The sequence below is a fragment of the Nannobrachium achirus genome (assembly GCF_963921795.1).
Source record: "Nannobrachium achirus genome assembly, chromosome: 10".
Lineage (NCBI taxonomy): Eukaryota > Metazoa > Chordata > Actinopteri > Myctophiformes > Myctophidae > Nannobrachium > Nannobrachium achirus.
Window position 1 is genome coordinate 25,584,985 of NC_137819.1, and position 20,609 is coordinate 25,605,593.

Here is a 20,609-nt window from a genome sequence, read left to right on the forward strand (position 1 = left end):
ATAATCCAATCAAGAGCTCTCGCTCTGCAAGCCGTATCCTTTAAATAAGGCTTGCATTCACTATAGCTCTGCTTGTCTTTGATCCGAAGCTTCGGATCCGCTGCTGCTTAGCTGCCTCCTCCACCCCAGCCTCCACCTTTTGATCAGAATCTGGCATAGGCTCAAATACTTACTGATTTTATGTCTGCTGATTCAAGCTAATATGTTTATGTATTGCTATTGTACTACTATTGTATCCCTATGGGGGGGGGGGGAGGTTCCCAGATTTTGCATAGAAAGCATGCATGAACAAAACTCAGGGAACATCTCCGAACGCGTTTGTTTGCAATAAATGGTTAAATCTACGTGAGTGTTCCTGACTAAACCACTGGTACAGTGTATACGTACTGGAGTAGACCAACTTGAACCCTTCCCCCGTGCTCTCCGGGTCGCTGTAGAACTCCAACCAGAGGTGGTTCGAGGTAGAAATCAGCGTCAGGCCCAGCATGGACGTCCCGGTGAAAGCTCCGAGGATGTGGGTGGTGCTGTCCTTGCCGTCATAGATCTGAGACAACAACAACAGAAGCAGCAATAGATCAATACATCGATCCCATATGGATGATCTAGTAAACACTTCCCAAGGACGTGGCCAATGCATTTGCTTTCACTTTCATTGATCTGTTTATGGAGACGGGTGAAGGCGGGGATTTGTTGGGGAGGGAAGGATGGCGAGCTTAGGGAGGTGATGGAAGGGATCTAGTAAAGCTCCTGATGCATTGTGGGCCGCGCTGCGCTGCGCGGGGGACGCCCGTAAATCCAGGAGAGACGAGACGGCGGAGGACAGAGTTACAGGATGATGTGGAGACGCAGCGAAGACAATGGGCGCCATGTTGGAAGTGTGCGTGTGTGAGTGTGTGTGTGTGTGTGTGTGTGTGTGTGTGTGTGTGTGTGTGTGTGTGTGTATATGTGTGTGTGCGTGCGTGCGTGCGTGCGTGCGTGCGTGCGTGTGTGTGTGTGTGTGTGTGTGTGTGTGTGTGTCTGTCTTTATGCGTGTTAATATGCATTACTTTGAGTGTATCTTGATGTGACAGATGGAAGCGTTCTACTGGAAAAGTCGGTTTTATTGTGTGTGTGTGTGTGTGTGCGCGTGCGGTTTGGCTGTGTGTGTGTGTGTGTGCGTGTGTGCGTGCGTGCGTGCGTGCGTGCGTGCGTGCGTGCGTGCGTGCGCGTGTGCGTGCGTGTGTGTACCTTGAGTATGTCCCCCTGGGCTAGATGAAAGGTTCTGGCAGAGATGTTGATGCCCTTCCCAGCCTGCACCTGTACAGAGCATATAAAGTCAGCGTCAGATTTATGCAACAACCAAGCAGCCTAAAAGTACTGGAAGTGGTCTCTGGGTGGCCCGTCGGCCGTCGTCTGTGAAATCCCATCATGATTTCCCTGATTCATGTCAGCTACAGACAGAGTATTAGTTTTTTTATGTACTTTTTTTATTTTATTACTTTTACTTTGACTGAAAACTACTGATATAGGAAATTTATTGGACATTTATAGTAGTGTTTCTCAACACAGGGCCGGGGACCGCCAGGGGTCCTTGAGGGAGTTCCCGGGGGGTCCCAAACTAGATGATTGGTAGTTAGACAATTTAAGGACTTTTTAATACTTCTAAAATGACAAATTAAACATTGGCCAAATTGTCAAATATTAGAGGCAGAAATTGTGAAAATAGCCGATCTATATGCTCACAACGCCTCGCGTTGCGAGGCGTTGTGAGCATGTAGATCTGCTTTTTTCACAATAGAACCGGATTATACAAAATGTAATGCCTCAACTCATAGTGTTTGTCAGGGTGGGGGGTCCCCAGTTAAAATATGATTATTTTGGGGGCCGCAGCCTGAAAAGGTTGAGAACCACTGGCCTAATGCATATCAGACTGAGTGTCCTCGAAATTGAAGAAAAGGTTGAGAATCACAGATCTAGATTTAGGCTGATGTTGCATTGGAGGCAGGCCACGGCATTACCTGGATACTGTAAATGCACTCGTGGTTGTTGTCATAGTTCATCGGGTAGTTGGGAGACAGAAGGATCCCCTCGTTATTCATAACTGAAGATCCACACTCGGCTGGAGAGAGAGAGGGAGAGAGAGAGAGAGAGAGAGAGAGAGAGAGAGAGAGAGAGAGAGAGAGAGAGAGAGAGAGAGAGAGAGAGAGAGAGAGAGAGAGAGAGAGAGAGACAATGTGAAAATGTTAATTGGAAATAGTTTTGAGTAAACTGAACCCCGAGTTATACTTTGCGCGTCAGTGTCTCTCGCCAAAAAACAGCCGATCCACAAGCTCACAATCACGCAGAGACGCGTTGTGAGCTCGTAGATCGGTTATGTACAAATCAGGCCATATAATTCTCCAATTACGGTACATAAAGATGTGAGTGTGTGGGTTTGATTGCAATGAAATACTAAATAAAATCACACATGTGAGACTCCTATCAAATATGCGTTCTTTTTTCTCCCTGTTATGTTTTAAAGCGCATTCATCTTTGTACCAACGCACGGACGTTTCCAGACTATGGTACGGGTGTGTGAATCAAGATGATTTGTATTTTCCAGCGGTTAGACTCTCCTCCTTTAACTTTTTGTCATTGAAGTCGAGTTTGCCCACAGACGAGGATGGTTTCCTATCTTTTATAAATGACTACATACTGCTACCATTACTTTTCAACACTGCGTGCACATGTGTGTGTGTGTGTGTGTGTGTGTGTGTGTGTGTGTGTGTGTGTGTGTGTGTGTGTGTGTGTGTGTGTGTGTGTGTGTGTGTGTGTGTGTGTGTGTGCGTGCGCGCGCGCGCACACATACGTTTGTATTCATGCATGTGTGTGTTTTCACTTTTGAGAGCTTTTATAATTTCTGACTAATGAGGTCCAAATGAGGTCTCCACAAGAAATTATAGAGGTGCTGTCAAATGAGGTGCTGAGGAAACTGAGTGTGTGTGTGTGTACGTGCGTGCGTGCGTGCGTGCGTGCGTGTGTGCGTGCGTGCGTGCGTGCGTGCGTGTGTGTGCAGCGTGTGCGCTTTATGTAACAACCTTGTTATGCAGTGGTATTATCAGCTGTCCAGAATTGTAGAGAAACACGGGCAAGCAGCAACACTCAGAAACTAATTTACATTCTCTGTCTCTCTCCCTCTCTCCCTCCAATCCTTCATTTCCTCCCTCTCGCTGCCAGCTTCTTCACCTCCTAATCACTCCAAGAAGCCCCAGTCTCCCTCTCTCTCTCCTCCCTCTCTTTCTCTCTCTCTCCGTCTCCCTCTCTCTCTCTCTATCTCACACCCACCCGTGTCCTTATTTCTCTCGTTCTCGCTCTCACACCTTCTCTGCCGTCACTGCTCTTGTCTTGCCCTCCAAACACTCTCACTCTTTCCCCTGGTCTCTACCACCGCCATCTCTACCAGTCTCCACTATTCCTTCCAGGGGTGTCGCACCAAATTCTGGGCCCTGGGTGCTTTAACTATTGAAAAATAGCAGATATACAAGCTCACAGCGTGGCACCGACTGCCGCCCTGCGAGCATGTAGTTCTGCTATTTTTGAAAAACCTATGTTTTTATGTCTATGTGTTCAAACTTTTTCATGTGAAGGACAAAACACGTGCAAAATGATATGTATATGGCCACGGACCCCCATTTCAAAATATTTCGTTCCAGGGATCCCCAGAAGCAAAATTTGAGTTATAAAAGCTCGCTTAAAAAACAGCTATATTCAAAGATTTGCACACATTTTCACGACTAGCAGATGTGCAAGCTCGCAGCGCGGCACTCGGTGCCGCGCTGTGAGCTTGTATATCTGCTATTTTTCAATAGCTAAAGTATAAAATAATTAAGGCCCCCTCCACCTTGGGCCCTAGTGACGCCCCTGATTCTCCCTCTCTCTCTCTCTCTCTCTCTCTCTCTCTCTCTCCCTCCCTCTCTCTCTCTCTATGTCTGTCTCTACTGGTGTAATAGTCATATTACAGCTGTCATATTGTCAATAAATCACGGCGCCATGGGTTCCATTTAGAAAATTACCTCCCCACCCTCTCCCTCATAGCTCTTAAACCCTCTCCCTCTCCATCTCTCCTTCCTCTCCCTCTCTCTCTATTTCTCTCTATGAAGAGTGTCTCCCATGCCCTCCTCCCCTTTAATCTCATCATCCTGTCCATCTCTTCCCCTCCCGTGCTCTCCTCTCCTTGGTATTCTCTCCCCGGTTCCCCTCTTCTCATCCGCCTCTCGCTCTCGTCCGTGGGATTTGCTCTCCTTTTTCAAGTTTTTCCCTCTCCTGTCCTCGCCTGTCCTCTCGACTCCCCTCTCCTCTCCTCCCCTTCCGCTCCCTAGTCAGCCTTACTCCACCAACTAACTTCTCAATCCTCCCCTTCCTTTCCCCTGTTCGGTGTTTTTGGGGGTGTGCACGTGTGTGCACGTGTTTCTCTGTGGTTTTACTATTCAACTTTTGATTTAGTTTTAGTAATACGTTAGCCATTTTTTTTGTTTTAGTCTAGTTTTAGTCTACTAAATAAATATACTGTGAGATTGTAGTCAATCTACAGTTGATTTATTCGACTGAAATGTATTTTTGACAGGCCTTGATGGTGCCGCGCTGCGAGCTTGTAGATCTGCTATTTTCGAAAAAGTCGTGAAAATGTGTGCAAATCTTTGAATATATGTATTTTCAAAGCGAACGTTTGTAACTCAAATTTTGCTTCTGGGGGGTCCCTGGAACTAAATGTTTTGAGATGGGGGTCCGTGGCCAAATACATATTATTTTTGGGGTCCATCACATGAAAAAGTTTGAGAACCACTGACAAAGTAGTCTCTCAAGAACAGACTAACTGAGCTCCAGTTAAGTGAAAAGGACCTTTTCTTTGACGATGGCTAGCCAGATTGCTGACATAGAAACATAGGGTTTTTCAAAAAACCTTAGAAAGATTCAAAAGACACTTATAGAATGGGGTAAAAATTCAAATTTTCACGATTTTTCAAAAATAACAGATCTACAAGCTCGCAGCGCGGCACTCGGTGCCGCGCTGTGAGCTTGTATATCTGCTATTTTTCAATAGTTAAAGCATAAAATAATGTGTACAATAATGTGTACCCGTTCTAAATTGGTTAAATAGAGGCTCATCAGCATCCAGTAGAAACATAATTATAGTATCAATGGGATTAGAACAGTCAGGCCACAAATGTGTTTAGACCTCAAACACTTTGACCTTACACCACAGCCAAAACAGACTGTTCCCTGGACACCACTGGCAAATTAGAGGTTTAATGGTCCAGAGAAGTGCTACGACCAGTTAGAACATGACTAGTCTCGCGTGGCCAGACTGTTGACTCCGCGATTTGGGAAATGCTTCCGTCAACAGTCTGGGGCACGGAAATAGAAACGATGAGTGCGAGATAAAGCGGATGTGGCGTAACCGCTCCCTTGGTGCAGTAACAATAACATGTCCTACTGGAAGCGTTAAGTCTCCTTTCATTATTTCTGGGGGCGTTATTTCGTCTTTCTCTGGTGTTATTGTTGTTACCTCCATGATGTTTTCAAACGTTTTCTTAAACTATACACCCATAACAAGAATAGGCCACTCGAATGACTTTGTCTGAGCTATTATGTTTCTGTTATGTTTCCAATGGGACTAACAGTTCAGTGCAGCACTGGCTACTTCCGATACTCGCCGTTCGGGAGCTGCCGTTCCTGACTCTATATAGCATTCGGAGATTATGGAATAGTTGTCTGGCTACGCGAGACTAGAACATGACCACTGGGCGATAAATGTTCTCTGAATCTATATGTTCGGCGGCTTGTTCGTTGAGTGGATATTGACATCAAAGCTTTTAATTGCGACCGTCAGGTCACAGTTACTATCAAAACCTCCACCGGCTGTCAGTCTGTCAGTCAGTCACGTCACGTCACACTTTTCCCCTACTCATATCTCCGCCACCTTTGCCCCTATCCATGACAAACTTTGCACACACACTCCTTGACTGCTCCTACAGATTGTGCCCTAAAATCACACAAAGCGGTACACAGTATGTCTAGACTCATGTCATCAACATGGATCTGTCCTATTTAGTGGCACCATCAGGCCGTTATTTATTTTTATTTTCAAACACATTTTGGACACTGCTCAATGGCACTTACAGGCCTATTTGTGTATACTGTACATGTGACCTGACGGTCGCTTATCTCCCGATTAGGGAGTCTTACTGGTACTTATTGTAAATCTTTGAGGAAAATACTGTATGCAGATTGGTACATTTGGTAATATTCGCCTTTAAAGTCATGTAACATAATACAAACATAGCAACATGCAGAGATGAAGAGATGATGCTACACAAAGGAGAACATTATCATGTCCAACTAGTGCACCACTCACTGTTTCTTGCTTGACTGCCATCATCAGCACTTATCTGTGTCATACTGTATGTGGTCCAGTGGTTCTCAAAGTGGATTCCAGGGTCTAAATTGACCCATACAAGTCTGTAACTCTGACAGTGTACAAATGGAACCAAATTAACCCTAACGTGTTCATTGGGTTCCATTTGTACACTGTTAGAGTTAAGGGGAGACCTTCAAATGTAAAGGTTTGAGAACCACTGCTGTAGTCATCGCCGCCATGGTAACAGCCGCATGCTGAAACAGTGCCCAAATTTGGAGATGACTGACATCACGGATACGTCTAGGTTCTCCAACATTATCCCGAGACTCCTACATTCAATCCCTCATGTACTAGTCTGTGCACACCCCATAACCCAAACTGCACATAAGTCTGATGTCTTAAGCTCTGTACAGACCGGCGAATTAGAGAAGCGTCGCGAATAAGCGAACCAAAAAGGTGAAGTATTTGCGATTCGTCTTTTTCCATACACACCAAAAAGCGACGCAAATATGCGTATAATATTCGCTTAATTCGCCTAAAAACGAGGGGGTGATATCTGCCTGTAGCCACAGGAGAAAGGAGAGAGAGGAGAGAGGAGAACGGAGACAGGGAAACAAATAAAACAATGGAAACTACATCCTCAAGTGATGATGACCTGGTCGTGGTTGTTAGCCTATTAAATAAGAAAAAGAACCGTTCACCGTTCCCCCTCCCCTCAGTTCCGGGGGCGACAGAGTAGACAGAATCTATTGCGCAGACAGGCAGCAGCAGCAGCAGTGGTGTAAAGTAACTAAAAGTAGCCTACATTTACTTGAGTAGCCTGTACTTAGGTAGGTATTTGTACTTGAGTCCAATTTCCAGTACTTTCCTTCTAATCCACTCATTTCGGATCCTATTGTATTTAATACCCAGCGATTTATTTTAAAACATTAGTCTTTTTGCAGATATAAAGTAGCCTACAATAACAAACACATAAACCATGCTTTTACCAGTAAGACATTCAAGTACTTTTTCCCAAGCAGCCACACCGACAAGACGAGAGACACGGAAAAGGAGAAAGAAACACCATTCCCCTCGGCCTCAATGCAAAGGGAAGGTCTCGAGGGACCTTCCCTTGCTCTCTCTCTCTCTTTAAGTAGGATAGAGTGAGCTTAATTTGATAGAGAGAGAGAGGAGTTCACCAGCGAATGTTCTTTACAAGGTTTTAAACAAAAAGCGAATTATACGCTAATTCGCTATTCGCCCTCGGTGTGTACGGACCTTTAGAACGGGCAAGGACTAGTACAGTAGGCCTATATGGATATTCCCCAACCTGTAAAGTGAAAAAAAGTTGTTTGGAACTCCAGAACCCAATCTCTAAACCAGTGAGTGGTACTTTGAGTGCTTCCATGAAATACTGAACAAAAGGCGCTCAAGGTTGAAAGGGCAAAATCCGGACAGAACCAATCAGAACACCAGCCGAGTTCCTCCTACATCCACTGGGATAAACTAAATAAAGTCTGACCAGACTCTAGTTCACAGCACAGCGGAATCGAAACTCTCAGTGGAACGCAGTGAGGTTCTCTGTACAACCATGATAACCTATACTGCTATACTGTTATATTTTGGTATGGTGCATGGTAATTATGTTTTTGGCAATTGTCAACAATTCAAAATAGTCGAATCCTTGAATCTCAGGAACTCTCGATGAGGGGTCGCAGCATGAAGGCCACCGTAAAACCAAGACAAACTCTATCCGTGACGCTGCTTTAGTCAGAACTGTATTGTCTGTCTTGCTGTACAGCTCGGCACTATACTTGGGGCCGCATTAAAAGCAGCAGACCGTGGGGGAGTGCAGAGGTACTCACTATTTATTCTGTCAGCGCCCTGATTGATTCTACAGTACACTACATCTCCGCACAAATCAAACCTCATTTATTCCCTCAGCTGTTCACAAAGATCCCGAAGTTTGTCTCTCTTTGCTTTCTCGGGCCTGCCAGGTCATTTGTCCTCGGTCCCCGTGTTAATTGGTGCCTGTTATCACCTATCGATTTCAGAATGCTTAGTCACGGCATTTGGGTTGGGAATTAAAATGTGGGCACGCACATGCACGCCTCTGGTGGGCGATTGCACCTCATTTAACTCAATTTGGGCCTCCACAGGGCAGCGTTACTATTCGGCACACATGAAGAAACACGTCACTATTAAAAACATAAAGGATGGGGGAGGGGGGGGGGGGGGGGGGAGGGGGGGGGGGGACACTGGCCCCACGGTCCAGGCACATGCCACATATACTGTATACTGTCAGTGGTGGAAAAAGTACTCAAATCTTTTACTCGAGTAAAAGTATCAATACAGCAATGTAGATGCACATTGCACTCCGTTACAAGTAAAAGCCCAGAATTAAAAATGTACTTCAGTAAAAGTACGAAAGTATTGGCATCAAAATGTACTTAAAGTACCAAAAGTAAAAGTACAAAATGTTTGAAAATAGAAGATCTACAAGCTTACAACGCATCGGCTATTTTCAAATAGCCAAGGTATAGAATAGGGCTAAAGTGCATTAATGTATGTTTTATAACATAATAATTTATATCTGCAAAGTAACTTGTAACTAAAGTTTTCAAATAATTGTAGTGGAGTAAAAGTACAATATTTGGATCTGAGATGTAGTGGAATAGAAGTAAAAGTACTGAAAACTGGAAATACTCAAGTAAATTAAAAATACCTCAAAACTGTACTTAAGTACAGTGCTTAAGTAAATGTACTTAGTTACTTTACACCACTACATACTGTAGGCTCTAATGTGAACCTGGCGACATTTGCTGTATGTCATTCCCTGTTTCCGGTCCATCTCCATCATTAAGCCAGAAAAGCCCCCCCAAAAAATCTTAAAAAAATAAAATGAAAGGATGAACATGAAAGTCACACTCCTTAATTACAAGATAGGAGTCTTGGAGGCAGCAGTCAAATTAAGAATAATGAGCTCAGGCTGGAAAATAATCACGGTCGACAGGTGAATTGCTCAAGACACATCACTGAAATGTACTTTTTGCAAATGTCAGTAGACTCTCCCTCAGGAAGTTTTGAGTGAATGAGTATTTCCTAACCCAAATGAAAAAATGTTGACACAAAGAAAAAAAATATATTTCAGATTTCAGGACAGAATAATGCAACCACTGTGGTTTGCTTTGCTGTCAACACTGAGACGAACAGGCTGATGTGGGAATGTGTGTGAATGGGCGAATGGGTGAATTATCCTCCAAAATTCGATAAAGTCGCAACCAATAAATGCAGAACATTTAGCAGGGTCAGTCAGTTCCTGGTTCTTTCTCTCTGTTTGAGGTTTTCAATGTAATCGTGTCCTTCCTCTTATCATTGGACTTGATCACCCTGGTACAGCAGCTGTGGATCTTGAATGTCTCTATGAAAAATGGCTCAATTATTCTCATTTACTGAATGTCTAGCCAAAAATCCGGTGGTGGAAGGAGAGGAACATTTACGTAAAACTAAAGACAGCTTTAGTTACAAAGCGGATTAATACAAATGGAGCATTAACGACTTAAGCAGTATTATATACTTCGGCATACTACGGTGTAAAGTAACAATCAGGGGCATAGTTCTGCCGATTTAAAATTACAGTACTCCAATACGGAACTAAAACTTCCTATGATTGGCCGCTAGTTGCGCTGTTTTCCCCCCCGGCCGATCGCAAAAAGAATTGTTCTCCATTGGATCCCATTCATTTTCCCCTTTCATTTTCTAACCTTAATTAACATTTTCATGAATACTTTATGGTTCCTATCGCTAGTTAAAAATTGCCTTTGAATCACCATCATATTCATTTTGTCGAAATGTGGTCACATTTATTTTAAAATACATGATAAAGTTGCGGGGGGGGGGGGGGGGGGGGGGGGGCGTGGCCAACTAAACTGATACCAGCCGGCTGTGTTCTTCTTCGTGTGCTGTATTTCGGGAGGCTCCGACCACATTCTCCCATGTATCCCTGCGGTTGCACGTGACCGTTGGCAGCCAATAGCATCTCTGATGCCTTTACAATTCTATGATGGCGACACCCATTCTCAAGGGGTAGAAAAGGGCCATTTGCGCTGCATAGAAACCAATGGCTTCGCATCGTCCATATTTTTCTACAGTCTATGGTAACAATATGACTTTGTAGTAACAGAACATCACATACCAACACATCTGGGTAGCGGAGAGCTCCACATTCTCCGTCCTCCTCCCAGGCAGATCAACTCTGGAGCCCCCTCCAGGCGGTATCCCATATTGCAGGAGAACGTCAGTGTGTCTCCGATGCCGAAGCTATAGCCATTTCTCCTGCTGTAATTGGGCATTCCAGGGTCTTCACACGGCTCCAAGGTGTACTCTGGAGAACACACATGATACATGCTTTATACTGCACTATGTACAATATAGCATCGTAAAACGTGTAGGGCTGAGCTGTAGGGACCCCCAATGGTATAGTTCGTACATACAGAGATCATAAAATGTCATTGTGTTCATGTGTGTGTGTGTGTGTGTGTGTGTGTGTGTGTGTGTGTGTGTGTGTGTGTGTGTGTGTGTGTGTGTGTGTGTGTCTGTGTGTGTGGGTGGGTGTGTGTCTGTGTGTGTGGGTGGGTGTGTGGGTGGGCGTGCGTGCGTGCGTGCGTGCGTGCTTGTGTAATGATAGCAACTTAGCCACAGATATTATTCTGCAAAACTTCTCTTCACATGCATATGCAACTCTTCAAAAGAACCATAAACAGGAAGTAGGCTACCCTAACCCAGTAGGTCTATAAGCAGTGTTCTGTATTCAAAGTTGGTCATACCACAGAATAATGTTATAAACCACCCAGCCAAATTAGAATGTTTCAAAGTAGTTTTTTCAGCATATGTTGTTTTCCATTGAAGGCAGCGAAATAATTATTCTAGAAAAAGATGGTGATATGTAAAATCAATTTAATGTAATATCAAAAATTATAATTGATTAAAGTTGTACTTTACCGGAGAAAGTTATGTTGAAGCCTTCATATGAGATGGAGAAGTCAGAGACGAAGCGCAGCTGGGCTTTGAAGTTGCCATAGAGACCGGCGTTGATGTTGCTAGGCAACTCGTTGCCGGTGAGGCGAGCCAGCGGCTGCGTGAAGCTCCCGTTCTCTGTGACCAGGAGGTAGTCGTGTTGGTCCTCAAGGTGGAAGGAATTAAACTGGAACTGGACCCCTGTCACACACACACACACAAACACACACACACACACACACGCACGCACGCACGCATGCACGCACGCACGCACGCACGCACGCACGCACGCACGCACACACACGCACGGGTTTGTATTAGCGCACTTGTGAGGTCATCAACATTTTAGGACGGCATAGAGCAGTGGTTCCCAAACAGTGGGTTGTTTTTAATTATTATTATTTCAAAACATTTTCCAAAACAAAACATTTCCGAAAAAGCTAAGATTTAAGAAGTAATAATAATGAATAAAATTTAAATCTAAGAAATTCCACAAATTAGAAAACAAATGTTTAAGAAGTAGTGAAAACAGAGGCTCACTAGTGCGTTGTGAGCTTGTAGATCTGCTGTTTTCACTATTTGGGTCACCGGCAAACTAATTTCTCTTTTGGGTCTTGAGCTAAAAAGTTTGGGACCACTGGCATAGAGAAAATATGTTGAAGAGAGTGTAACTGTAAACTGTAACCCTAACCCCTAAATGTAACGGCGAGTTCACAAGAAGGACAAGTACACAGAAACCCCATGCTCGTCTCTGCAAGCTTTGTTTGTGAAGGATTTATACATTTTAGATGAGGAATAGGCCATGAACTGTAGCTGCTCAATATTGATCGATTTCGCACCTACTGTACACCACATAGTTTGAAACTTTGTTAGCAATATTAGTTACTTCCATACAGCTAGCCTCGCATAGCCAGACGAATCTGCCATTGCAAAGAAGAATTGCCCTTGGCGGATTAGGTCTGGCTCTGCACAGTTATTACAATATTTCACAGATCACAAGTCGTGAGGAACCAACCAGGGGCCCAGTATGCAAATGTAGGGCGGGTGTATCACCTTCGCGCCACTCTGATTGGTTGTAGGTTCAACCAATAGAATCTGTGATATTCTCTGGCTATACAAGGCTACCATACAGCAGTCTTCTGTGGTGTCGAGTGAATAGGAATACTCCACGCCTAGGACTTCGGCACAGCACACTTATGCTTGGCTTGACGCTCCAAAGTTGACCTTTTCTCAACTTTGACGCTTCGCATTTCGTCCACTGCTGGTGTGAATTCAGTGTGAGAGTTTTCTCATCCCATTCCATTGGTAAATAGATACGAGAGATAACAGTACAAGAGAGTGTACAAATGGCATTTGTACTCTCTCAGAGTTAAATGACCACTGAGGATTTTGCTGTGTAAAGACACACACACACACACACACAATTCACAAATACGAATGACATGCTATCTTCAACACACCCATGAGAACTGTTATAATAAAGATAATAACACAAGAACGCTAATTACTGCCACATTTTATTGATCCCTGTGATGCACGGAGGCCATTACAAGATACAAGTAATTAGCTAGGGTGAACTCAGTCTCTGGTTAAGCTTCTTAGAATAACATCAACAGCATTAACATTTAAAAAAGATATGTCAATTAAATGTTGTATAAAACAGATCTCTTTACAGAAGCGTGAGCAAACACAAAAGACAGCCAAAGGAAAGTAAAAAGTGGAGAAGTGGGCAATGAGAAACACTGACCCTATGCGCCCGAACACAGCAATTAAATGGCACTTTTGCTTTTCCATTTCACTGAGCATGATGATCAGGGCCCCCGAAACGCATTTCTTTGAGAGAAATACAGCTTCAGTGTTTTGACAAGGATTTTCACACTTTCTCGCCTCGAGATATCTTTGGAAAATCACTAAACTTTGAGCTCATGTAGTTAGTTAATACTTAGTCAACAAATGAACGAACAAGAATCCTTAATCAGCCTGACACTTTGGAACATGAACAGCGGCTCTCCCTCTCTTGTTCTAGAACAAGAACGGTAATCAAATGTAACAAAGGATGTTTTGTCTTGAGTAATGACTACCCAGAGCCCTGTCCCAGAACTCATGGGGGGAACACTGAGCTGATGGCAGAGGAAAAATCGCCCTTTTGTGTGTGGAGAAAGACAGACATTTAAGTGGCTGGCCGAAGTGACAATGGAGGAGGGAGACCGGTGTCTCGTTTATGATTGTCCCCATAAAACTATATTGAATTTCACTCGACCCATCCGTCACTTGTCTACTTTCACCACGCTGGCACGCATTACATCCCATAATTATGTACAACTAGACTTGTGTCATAGTTTAAAGGCACGCTTGGCTCCGTTCCGCGGTTTGTTTTGTCTCTCCGCATCACAGTCTTCGTATTTACGAACGTCGTTTGTGATGTAGGCGACGTCGTTGCTGATTGGATGTTGTTCTAAAGAATCAGAGTAGGATTAGGGTAGCTACGTCATCACACTGGTGTATTTGTCCTGCCCCGCACCACAGACCAATAAGAAGCCACGGTTGGATTTCACTCGCTTTCTATGTCCCACCTCCCCTTGGAGATACGAGGCTTTCCAGACTGTGATGCGGAGAGACAAAACAAAATTGTGGAACGGAGCGAACAGGCTGGCACCCAGGCTAACGCTTCACTTGCTACACATGTTTGTTTGATGTCCAAAAGAAGAGTTGTTTTCCCGTGTGTTCATCTGTATGACTCTGTGTGTGTACAGCTAATCTCAAAGACGACTGCACCAAGTGGCACCCAGATTGGCTACACCCAACTAGATTTTCTTCAAAACACAATTATTTTGCTACTACTCCCTTTTCCTACAGATGTTGTCTCACACAAATCGGTATCATCTCTGGATTCATGTGATAAACACGTATCATTCGGATTCCATTCTGATTGGCTTCCAAAGTGTCCCAAATCTGGGTTCCACTTTGAGCATTGAGGGGTCTCAAACAACACAGAGTGAATAAGGAACAAAGATCTTGTGAGTTATGTGACAACGAGTCCATCAGGGTTTTGATATTCCCTACTGTTTGCCTGTAATTGGCTTCAGAATGTTTGGGGGGCATATTTCTTACAGAAAGTGCCATATTGTTAGTCCAGTTGTTTTCAGTACTTAATCGTTTTAAATGTTCTGTCCCAGTCATTTTAACCTAACCACCATTCATGATGTTGAAACTGGCGCAGTCACTGTGGGCTAAAGGTACCCAAAAACAGGTCATCTACAAGCTCACAATTACTGTACAGTATGTCGTGCTGCAACAAATTGTGAGCTTGTACTGTAGATCAGCGTGTAGAACGACTTGTAGATCGGCATGCAACTTAAGCACAGATGAAAACACCTAGGGCAGGGGTTTTCACACTTTTTGGACTCAGGGCACCCTTGCAAATAACATTTTCATCCACGGCACCCCTGAATTACACTGTACATTTTTAGAATCTTACATCCTATTGGACAAATATCAGTTTCCATCAGAACTGAAAATAACCACTTGAACCCCAGCATGCCTATTATGAGGGGAAGGTTCACCAAAAATAGCCGATCAACAAGCTCACAACGCGTCACGTTGTGACGCGTTGTGAGATTGTAGATCTGCTATTTTTGGTGAAGAGAGTTGTCATAGATGGAAAAAGAACTCAAGTACAGTGAAAATCAGGTCTGTTTTACTAAGCATAGTATGGGGTTATCTTTGTGCCATAATTAATTCGTATTCGTACTTTTCCTTTTTTTTACTCAACAAATTAATTTGAAAAATATATCCGTAAATAAAAAAAAAGTACAAATGTTTTTTTGGAAGCTGCAGTGATTATTATGCCAAAACTAAAAAAAAAGCCAAAATATGAATATTTTCTTACTGTTTTACGAGTTGTTTTTTTGGTTACTTCATCACGAATGCTTTCATCATCTGCACGACTACGAATCTCAGTCAGCAGTTAGGAAACTGCCAAAAATCACATGATCGACAGAGAGCCAATGATGTGAGGCCTGTCCCATTAGCCAATCAAAAGGCTCCGGAGTTGGCATGGCAACCAGCTGTTGCCATGTCTTGTAAAAGTGAGTACTCTGGGCTTTCTTATCCATAATTTTAGCTAATTCCATCACCAGTCCCTATGGAAGTCTAAATGCTCAAAAAATAATACATAAATACTACAATGAAATGAAATAAAATAAATAACAAAATGATATAAATAAAAAATACATAGTTCTATAGATCTAGGGAGTCATCCATATGTTTTCAGATCTATATGCCCATCCCCATGTTCTATTAATAGATCTATGGAGTCATCATATGTTATATTGTACTTATTTTAAATAAAGGGGCCTCGGCATCGGCTGAGGGACCCCCCGGGGACCCCCTGGAGCTCCGGGGACCCCCGCGGACCCCCTGGCGCCGCCGCAAAGGGGCTCCGAAGGGGCCCAAAAATAGGAGCGGCACTTTCATGGGAAATTCGGGACTTTGACCGTGCGGACCATGGGTGACGGGACTGGGGCAAACGTGACAGCGCGGCCTGGTGGCGGCCCCCCGGTACTGCAGCGCACATAAAAACCCATAACTCGGGCTAGGAGTGACCGTTCGAGACGGGACCGGTACCCACACGTCCGGCTCGGGGGCCCGGAGCCGGCCATGGCGGAGCACCACCTGGTGGCCGAACGCCGGTACTGCAGGCGGGTAAAAAAGGCCATAACTCTGCCCCCGTGCCACCGGGAGAGACGGGGCCGGCTGCGGGGGGGTCCCCGAGGGGTCCCCCACCCCGGGGAACCCCCGCGTTTCCCCGCGCCGCCCCCAAAAAATAGGCTGAAATACCCAAAAGAAGCCGATCTACGAGCTACAATATAACATATGATGACTCCATAGATCTATTAATAGAACATGGGGATGGGCATATAGATCTGAAAACATATGGATGACTCCCTAGATCTATAGAACTATGTATTTTTTATTTATATAATTTTGTTATTTATTTTATTTCATTTCATTGTAGTATGTATGTATTATTTTTTGAGCATTTAGACTTCAATAGGGACTGGTGATGGAATTAGCTAAAATTATGGATAAGAAAGCCCAGAGTACTCACTTTTACAAGACATGGCAACAGCTGGTTGCCATGCCAACTCCGGAACCTTTTGATTGGCTAGTGGGACAGGCCTCACATCATTGGCTCTCTGTCGATCATGTGATTTTTGGCAGTTTCCTAACTGCTGACTGAGATTCGTAGTCGTGCAGATGATGAAAGCATTCGTGATGAAGTAACCAAAAAAACAACTCGTAAAACAGTAAGAAAATATTCGTATTTTGGCTTGTTGTTTTAGTTTTGGCATAATAATCACTGCAGCTTCCAAAAAAACATTCGTACTTTTTTTTTTTACGGATATATTTTTCAAATTAACACTTATGTTGCAATGATTTTTTCTCTTCAATGTCTCGCGTTGCCATGGTTACCATAGACTTCCATGTAATTGTGCAATTGTGTAAAAAGTGCACGCCCATGCCTAGATGATGCACCACGTGTGTAGATGCTGTTCACAGCTTTCAAACAAAAAAATCCGCTTGGAAATCCGTTCAGGCATTCATGATTTATGGGCCATTATGTTTTCTTCAGATGTAAACAAACATGGCTGCCATGTTTGAAAGAATGGGTTGGTATGGGGGTTAAACATGCAATTTCGCGATCGCGATCATGCCTAATACATTTCTGGAGGTCCAAAAAAAAAATTTGAATTTTTTTTTTTTGAAAAAATATATATATATTTTTTTCAAAAACGGCCCAAACTCGGGAAACTCGGGGTTGGCACAGCGTTGGTATCAATACAAACTCGGGAAACTCGGGGTTGGCACCAGATGTGTTAATTTGTTTACGAGTAAAAAAAAGGAAAAGTACGAATACGAATTAATTATGGCACAAAGATAACCCCATAGCATAGTGAAGTGATATTGCTGTAGTGAGATGAATTCCAAATAGGCTATTATCAAATTATCTCGCGGCACCCCTGGACTGGCATCACGGCACCCCATGGTGCCCCGTCACCCACTTTGAAAACCCCTGACCTAGGGTGCGTGCATATGTGCACTATACATACATTAAGGAATGTACTGTATGTTGAAGGGGGGTTGCGTGTGTGAATCTGTACACGTGTCCTACCTTTCCCGTGGCTGACCTCCACAGTCCAGGTGCAGTTGAGGGATGAAGGGTAGCTGTCTGGAAAGCCTGGACTCAGGATAGTCCCCCAGGGCCCTCTGACATCACCTCCACACAGGGCTGCAGGGAGGCACAGACATGCATGCAGAGAGACAGAGAGGCAAGACAGGTTAAGGGAGAGTGTGAGAAAAGATGAGGGGGCAGTGTTGGAAAAAAGGTACTCACATTTTTTACGTAAGTAAAAGTATCAATACTGCAATATGGGAAATACTCTGTTGCAAGTAGACGTCCGGAATTCAAAATCAACTTGACTAAAATGTACTTTAACTCTATCAACGCTTTGAACGTTCCCGTTCGCCCCATTTTTCCCGGCGGCGCGATGCCAATAGAGGGTATGCGCGTGACATCACTGTTGCTGGAAGTTATGTGGAAACGCATACTGAGTGGCAAAAAACTAATTTCTGCCATTGACAGCCCATACATCCAAACAGAAAAGTCCTATCTGATAGTATTAAACAAAGTTTAAGTCACCAACATTGCGACTGTACTGAAAGCTTGAATTATCCTCTTTCTATCTGCAAAGTTTTTGTTTCATAAAAATCCACCATAGGCATGTTATGAGCTACTTTCTGTCAAGACATTCTGTGCATTTTCCAAGTGTCAGAGTTTGGAAGCGCTCGTTTTCAACAACAGAATATCCTGTTGCCTCCTGCATTATGGGCAATTTAGAAACAGGTGGTATGCAGGACCGTGAGTGATTTGCAACTAGCACTTCCAAACTCCAATGCTCCATGCTGCTCAATATTTTGCCACTCAGTCTAGATTAGGGGGGCAGGTCCCAGTGGACGTGCATACCCTCTATAGTACGTTCTTTGGCTCGTTCTTTTGTACCTTGGTTTGATGTCTGTAAACTGATGAGGGGTCGGGTGTGTACCGTTGAGACAGCTCCCGTAAAAGTACTCTCAAAAACCCACTGGACGTTAGCATCAATGGAGTAACAAAACACTTCCATGTGATTTCCTCTGGATCTATTGCTCTGTAGCGACTGAGCTGCCTTGACGAACAGGAACCTACTGGGGCCATTTTCACATTAATTCTTGCATGAGGCTGCCCTCTACTGCTGGTAGAGCCACGGTACACCTCTTTAAGGAGAAAATAAAAAAATAATAATGAAAAAAATAATAATACATCTTTGTCTATAACATCGCAAAGGTAAGGTGCTTTTGCTGGCACAAAACCCAATAATAAATAACAACATCTGGCACTGAAAAAGTTAAGTACCAAAAGTGAAAGTACTCATTTTGCAAAATGTCCCATTTCAAGTTTTCAAATGTATGAAAATCGTTTGAAAATAGCAGATCTACAAGCTCACAATACGTTGCATCGGATCACATTGTGAGCTTGTAGATCGGCTATTTTCAAATGGCCAAAATGTACATGTATAGGGCTGAAGTGGTTAATTAAAGTGTGTTTTGTAGTAATAATCAAAATCTATAAAGTAACTAGTAACTAAAGTGTTCAAATAATTGTAGTGGAGTAAAAGTACAATATTTGTATCTGAGATGTAATAGAATAGAAGTAAAAGTACTCTAGTAAAGTAAAGTAAAAGTTAGTTACTTTACACCACTGCATGAAGACATAAAAATGTATGCATGTAGCGTAGCCTACCCACATAATCCACCGTTTGTCAGCCTTCTGATTGGTCCCTGAGACTCCCTGACAGGCCAACCAGAAAAAACCATTCACTTTTTGCTATCGGGGGTGGAGTTTGTGCAGTGGAGAATGTTGCTTCAGGCTTTCAAGAACGGTCCGCACTGCGCGACACGGCGTGCGTCTAGTACGGCCGCGCGAGGTGATCGCGATTTCGCTCAATATAATGAATAAGCTTCAACAAACTAGTTCACATGGACCTTATCAATGTAACTAAGAGTTACGATTGGGTACATATCTATCTATAAATGCGACAAATCTCTGTCTGTCTGTCTGTTTGTTTGTTTGTAATCCGCGTATCTCGAGAACCGTTCGTCCCACCGGCTTCAGATTCGGCAAGTGCGTTCCCCGCTGCGGCGCGGAGTGCAGTGCCGGGCCTCGGCCCGACTCGGCATGCGGTTTTCCCGAAGCGGCGCGAAACGTTCGGAATCTCCTTACGCGGAGCTGATTGTTAACATCAGGCTGTTCCTGAGGAAATCGGCACAATCGCTGACTCATTGTGACATCACTTCATAAAAGGCTCTGACATCACGTACGCCAGGAGTCAACAAAAAATCTCTGTGAATGTGTATGTATGTATGTGAATCTCGAGAACCGTTCTTCCCACCGGCACGCGCGTTCTCCAGATATGGGCATAAAATGAATCCCCGAATGCGGAGCTGATGTCTGACATCAGAGTTTTCCGCAACCGGTACTGTGTGTGCAGAGATCTCCATATATTGGGGTTTGCATTAAAGGGTGGGGACAAAGGCTAACAGAAGGCAAACAGATGGTCAAAACGGGTCCTATGACAACATGACAACAGGTATATTGGGGTTTGCATTAAAGGGTGGGGACAAAGGCTAACAGAAGGCAAACAGATGGTCAAAACGGGTCCTATGACAACAGGTATATTGGGGTTTGCATTAAAGGGTGGGGACAAAGGCTAACAGATGGTCAAAACGGGTCCTATGACAACAGGTATATTGGGGTTTGCATTAAAGGGTGGGGCAGGCATAAAATGGACGCAAATAGACAGATATCTCCATATATGGGCATATGGGCATAAAATGGACCCAGAACTATATCTGCAGTGATCTCCATATATGGACATAAAATGGACGCCGACAGACAGACAGATACAGATATCTCCATATATGGGCATAAATGGACACAGGCAAACAGATGGTCAAAACAGGTCCTATGACAACAGGTATAATGGGGTTTGCATTAAAGGGCGGGGCATTCATTCTCTATTTACATCGTTCCCGAGTTGGCCAGGTCGCCGACTAGACGCTGGGCCGCCCGAAGGGCGGCCCATGAGTCAACAAAAAATCTCTGTGAATGTGTATGTATGTATGTGAATCTCGAGAA

At 43.9% G+C, this 20,609-nt stretch overlaps 1 protein-coding gene across 1 annotated transcript in view; it reads right to left on the bottom strand.

Moving 5' to 3' along the window:
- The window catches only part of csmd3b (CUB and Sushi multiple domains 3b), a gene marked incomplete at both ends in the record, with an annotated part of 797,030 nt that overhangs the window by 160,308 nt on the left and 616,113 nt on the right, over positions 1-20,609 (bottom strand). The window contains 6 exon segments of the mRNA XM_080735998.1: positions 388-544; positions 1,228-1,296; positions 1,998-2,098; positions 10,554-10,742; positions 11,360-11,575; positions 17,550-17,666. Coding sequence (XP_080592124.1) covers positions 388-544; positions 1,228-1,296; positions 1,998-2,098; positions 10,554-10,742; positions 11,360-11,575; positions 17,550-17,666 — 849 coding nt within the window.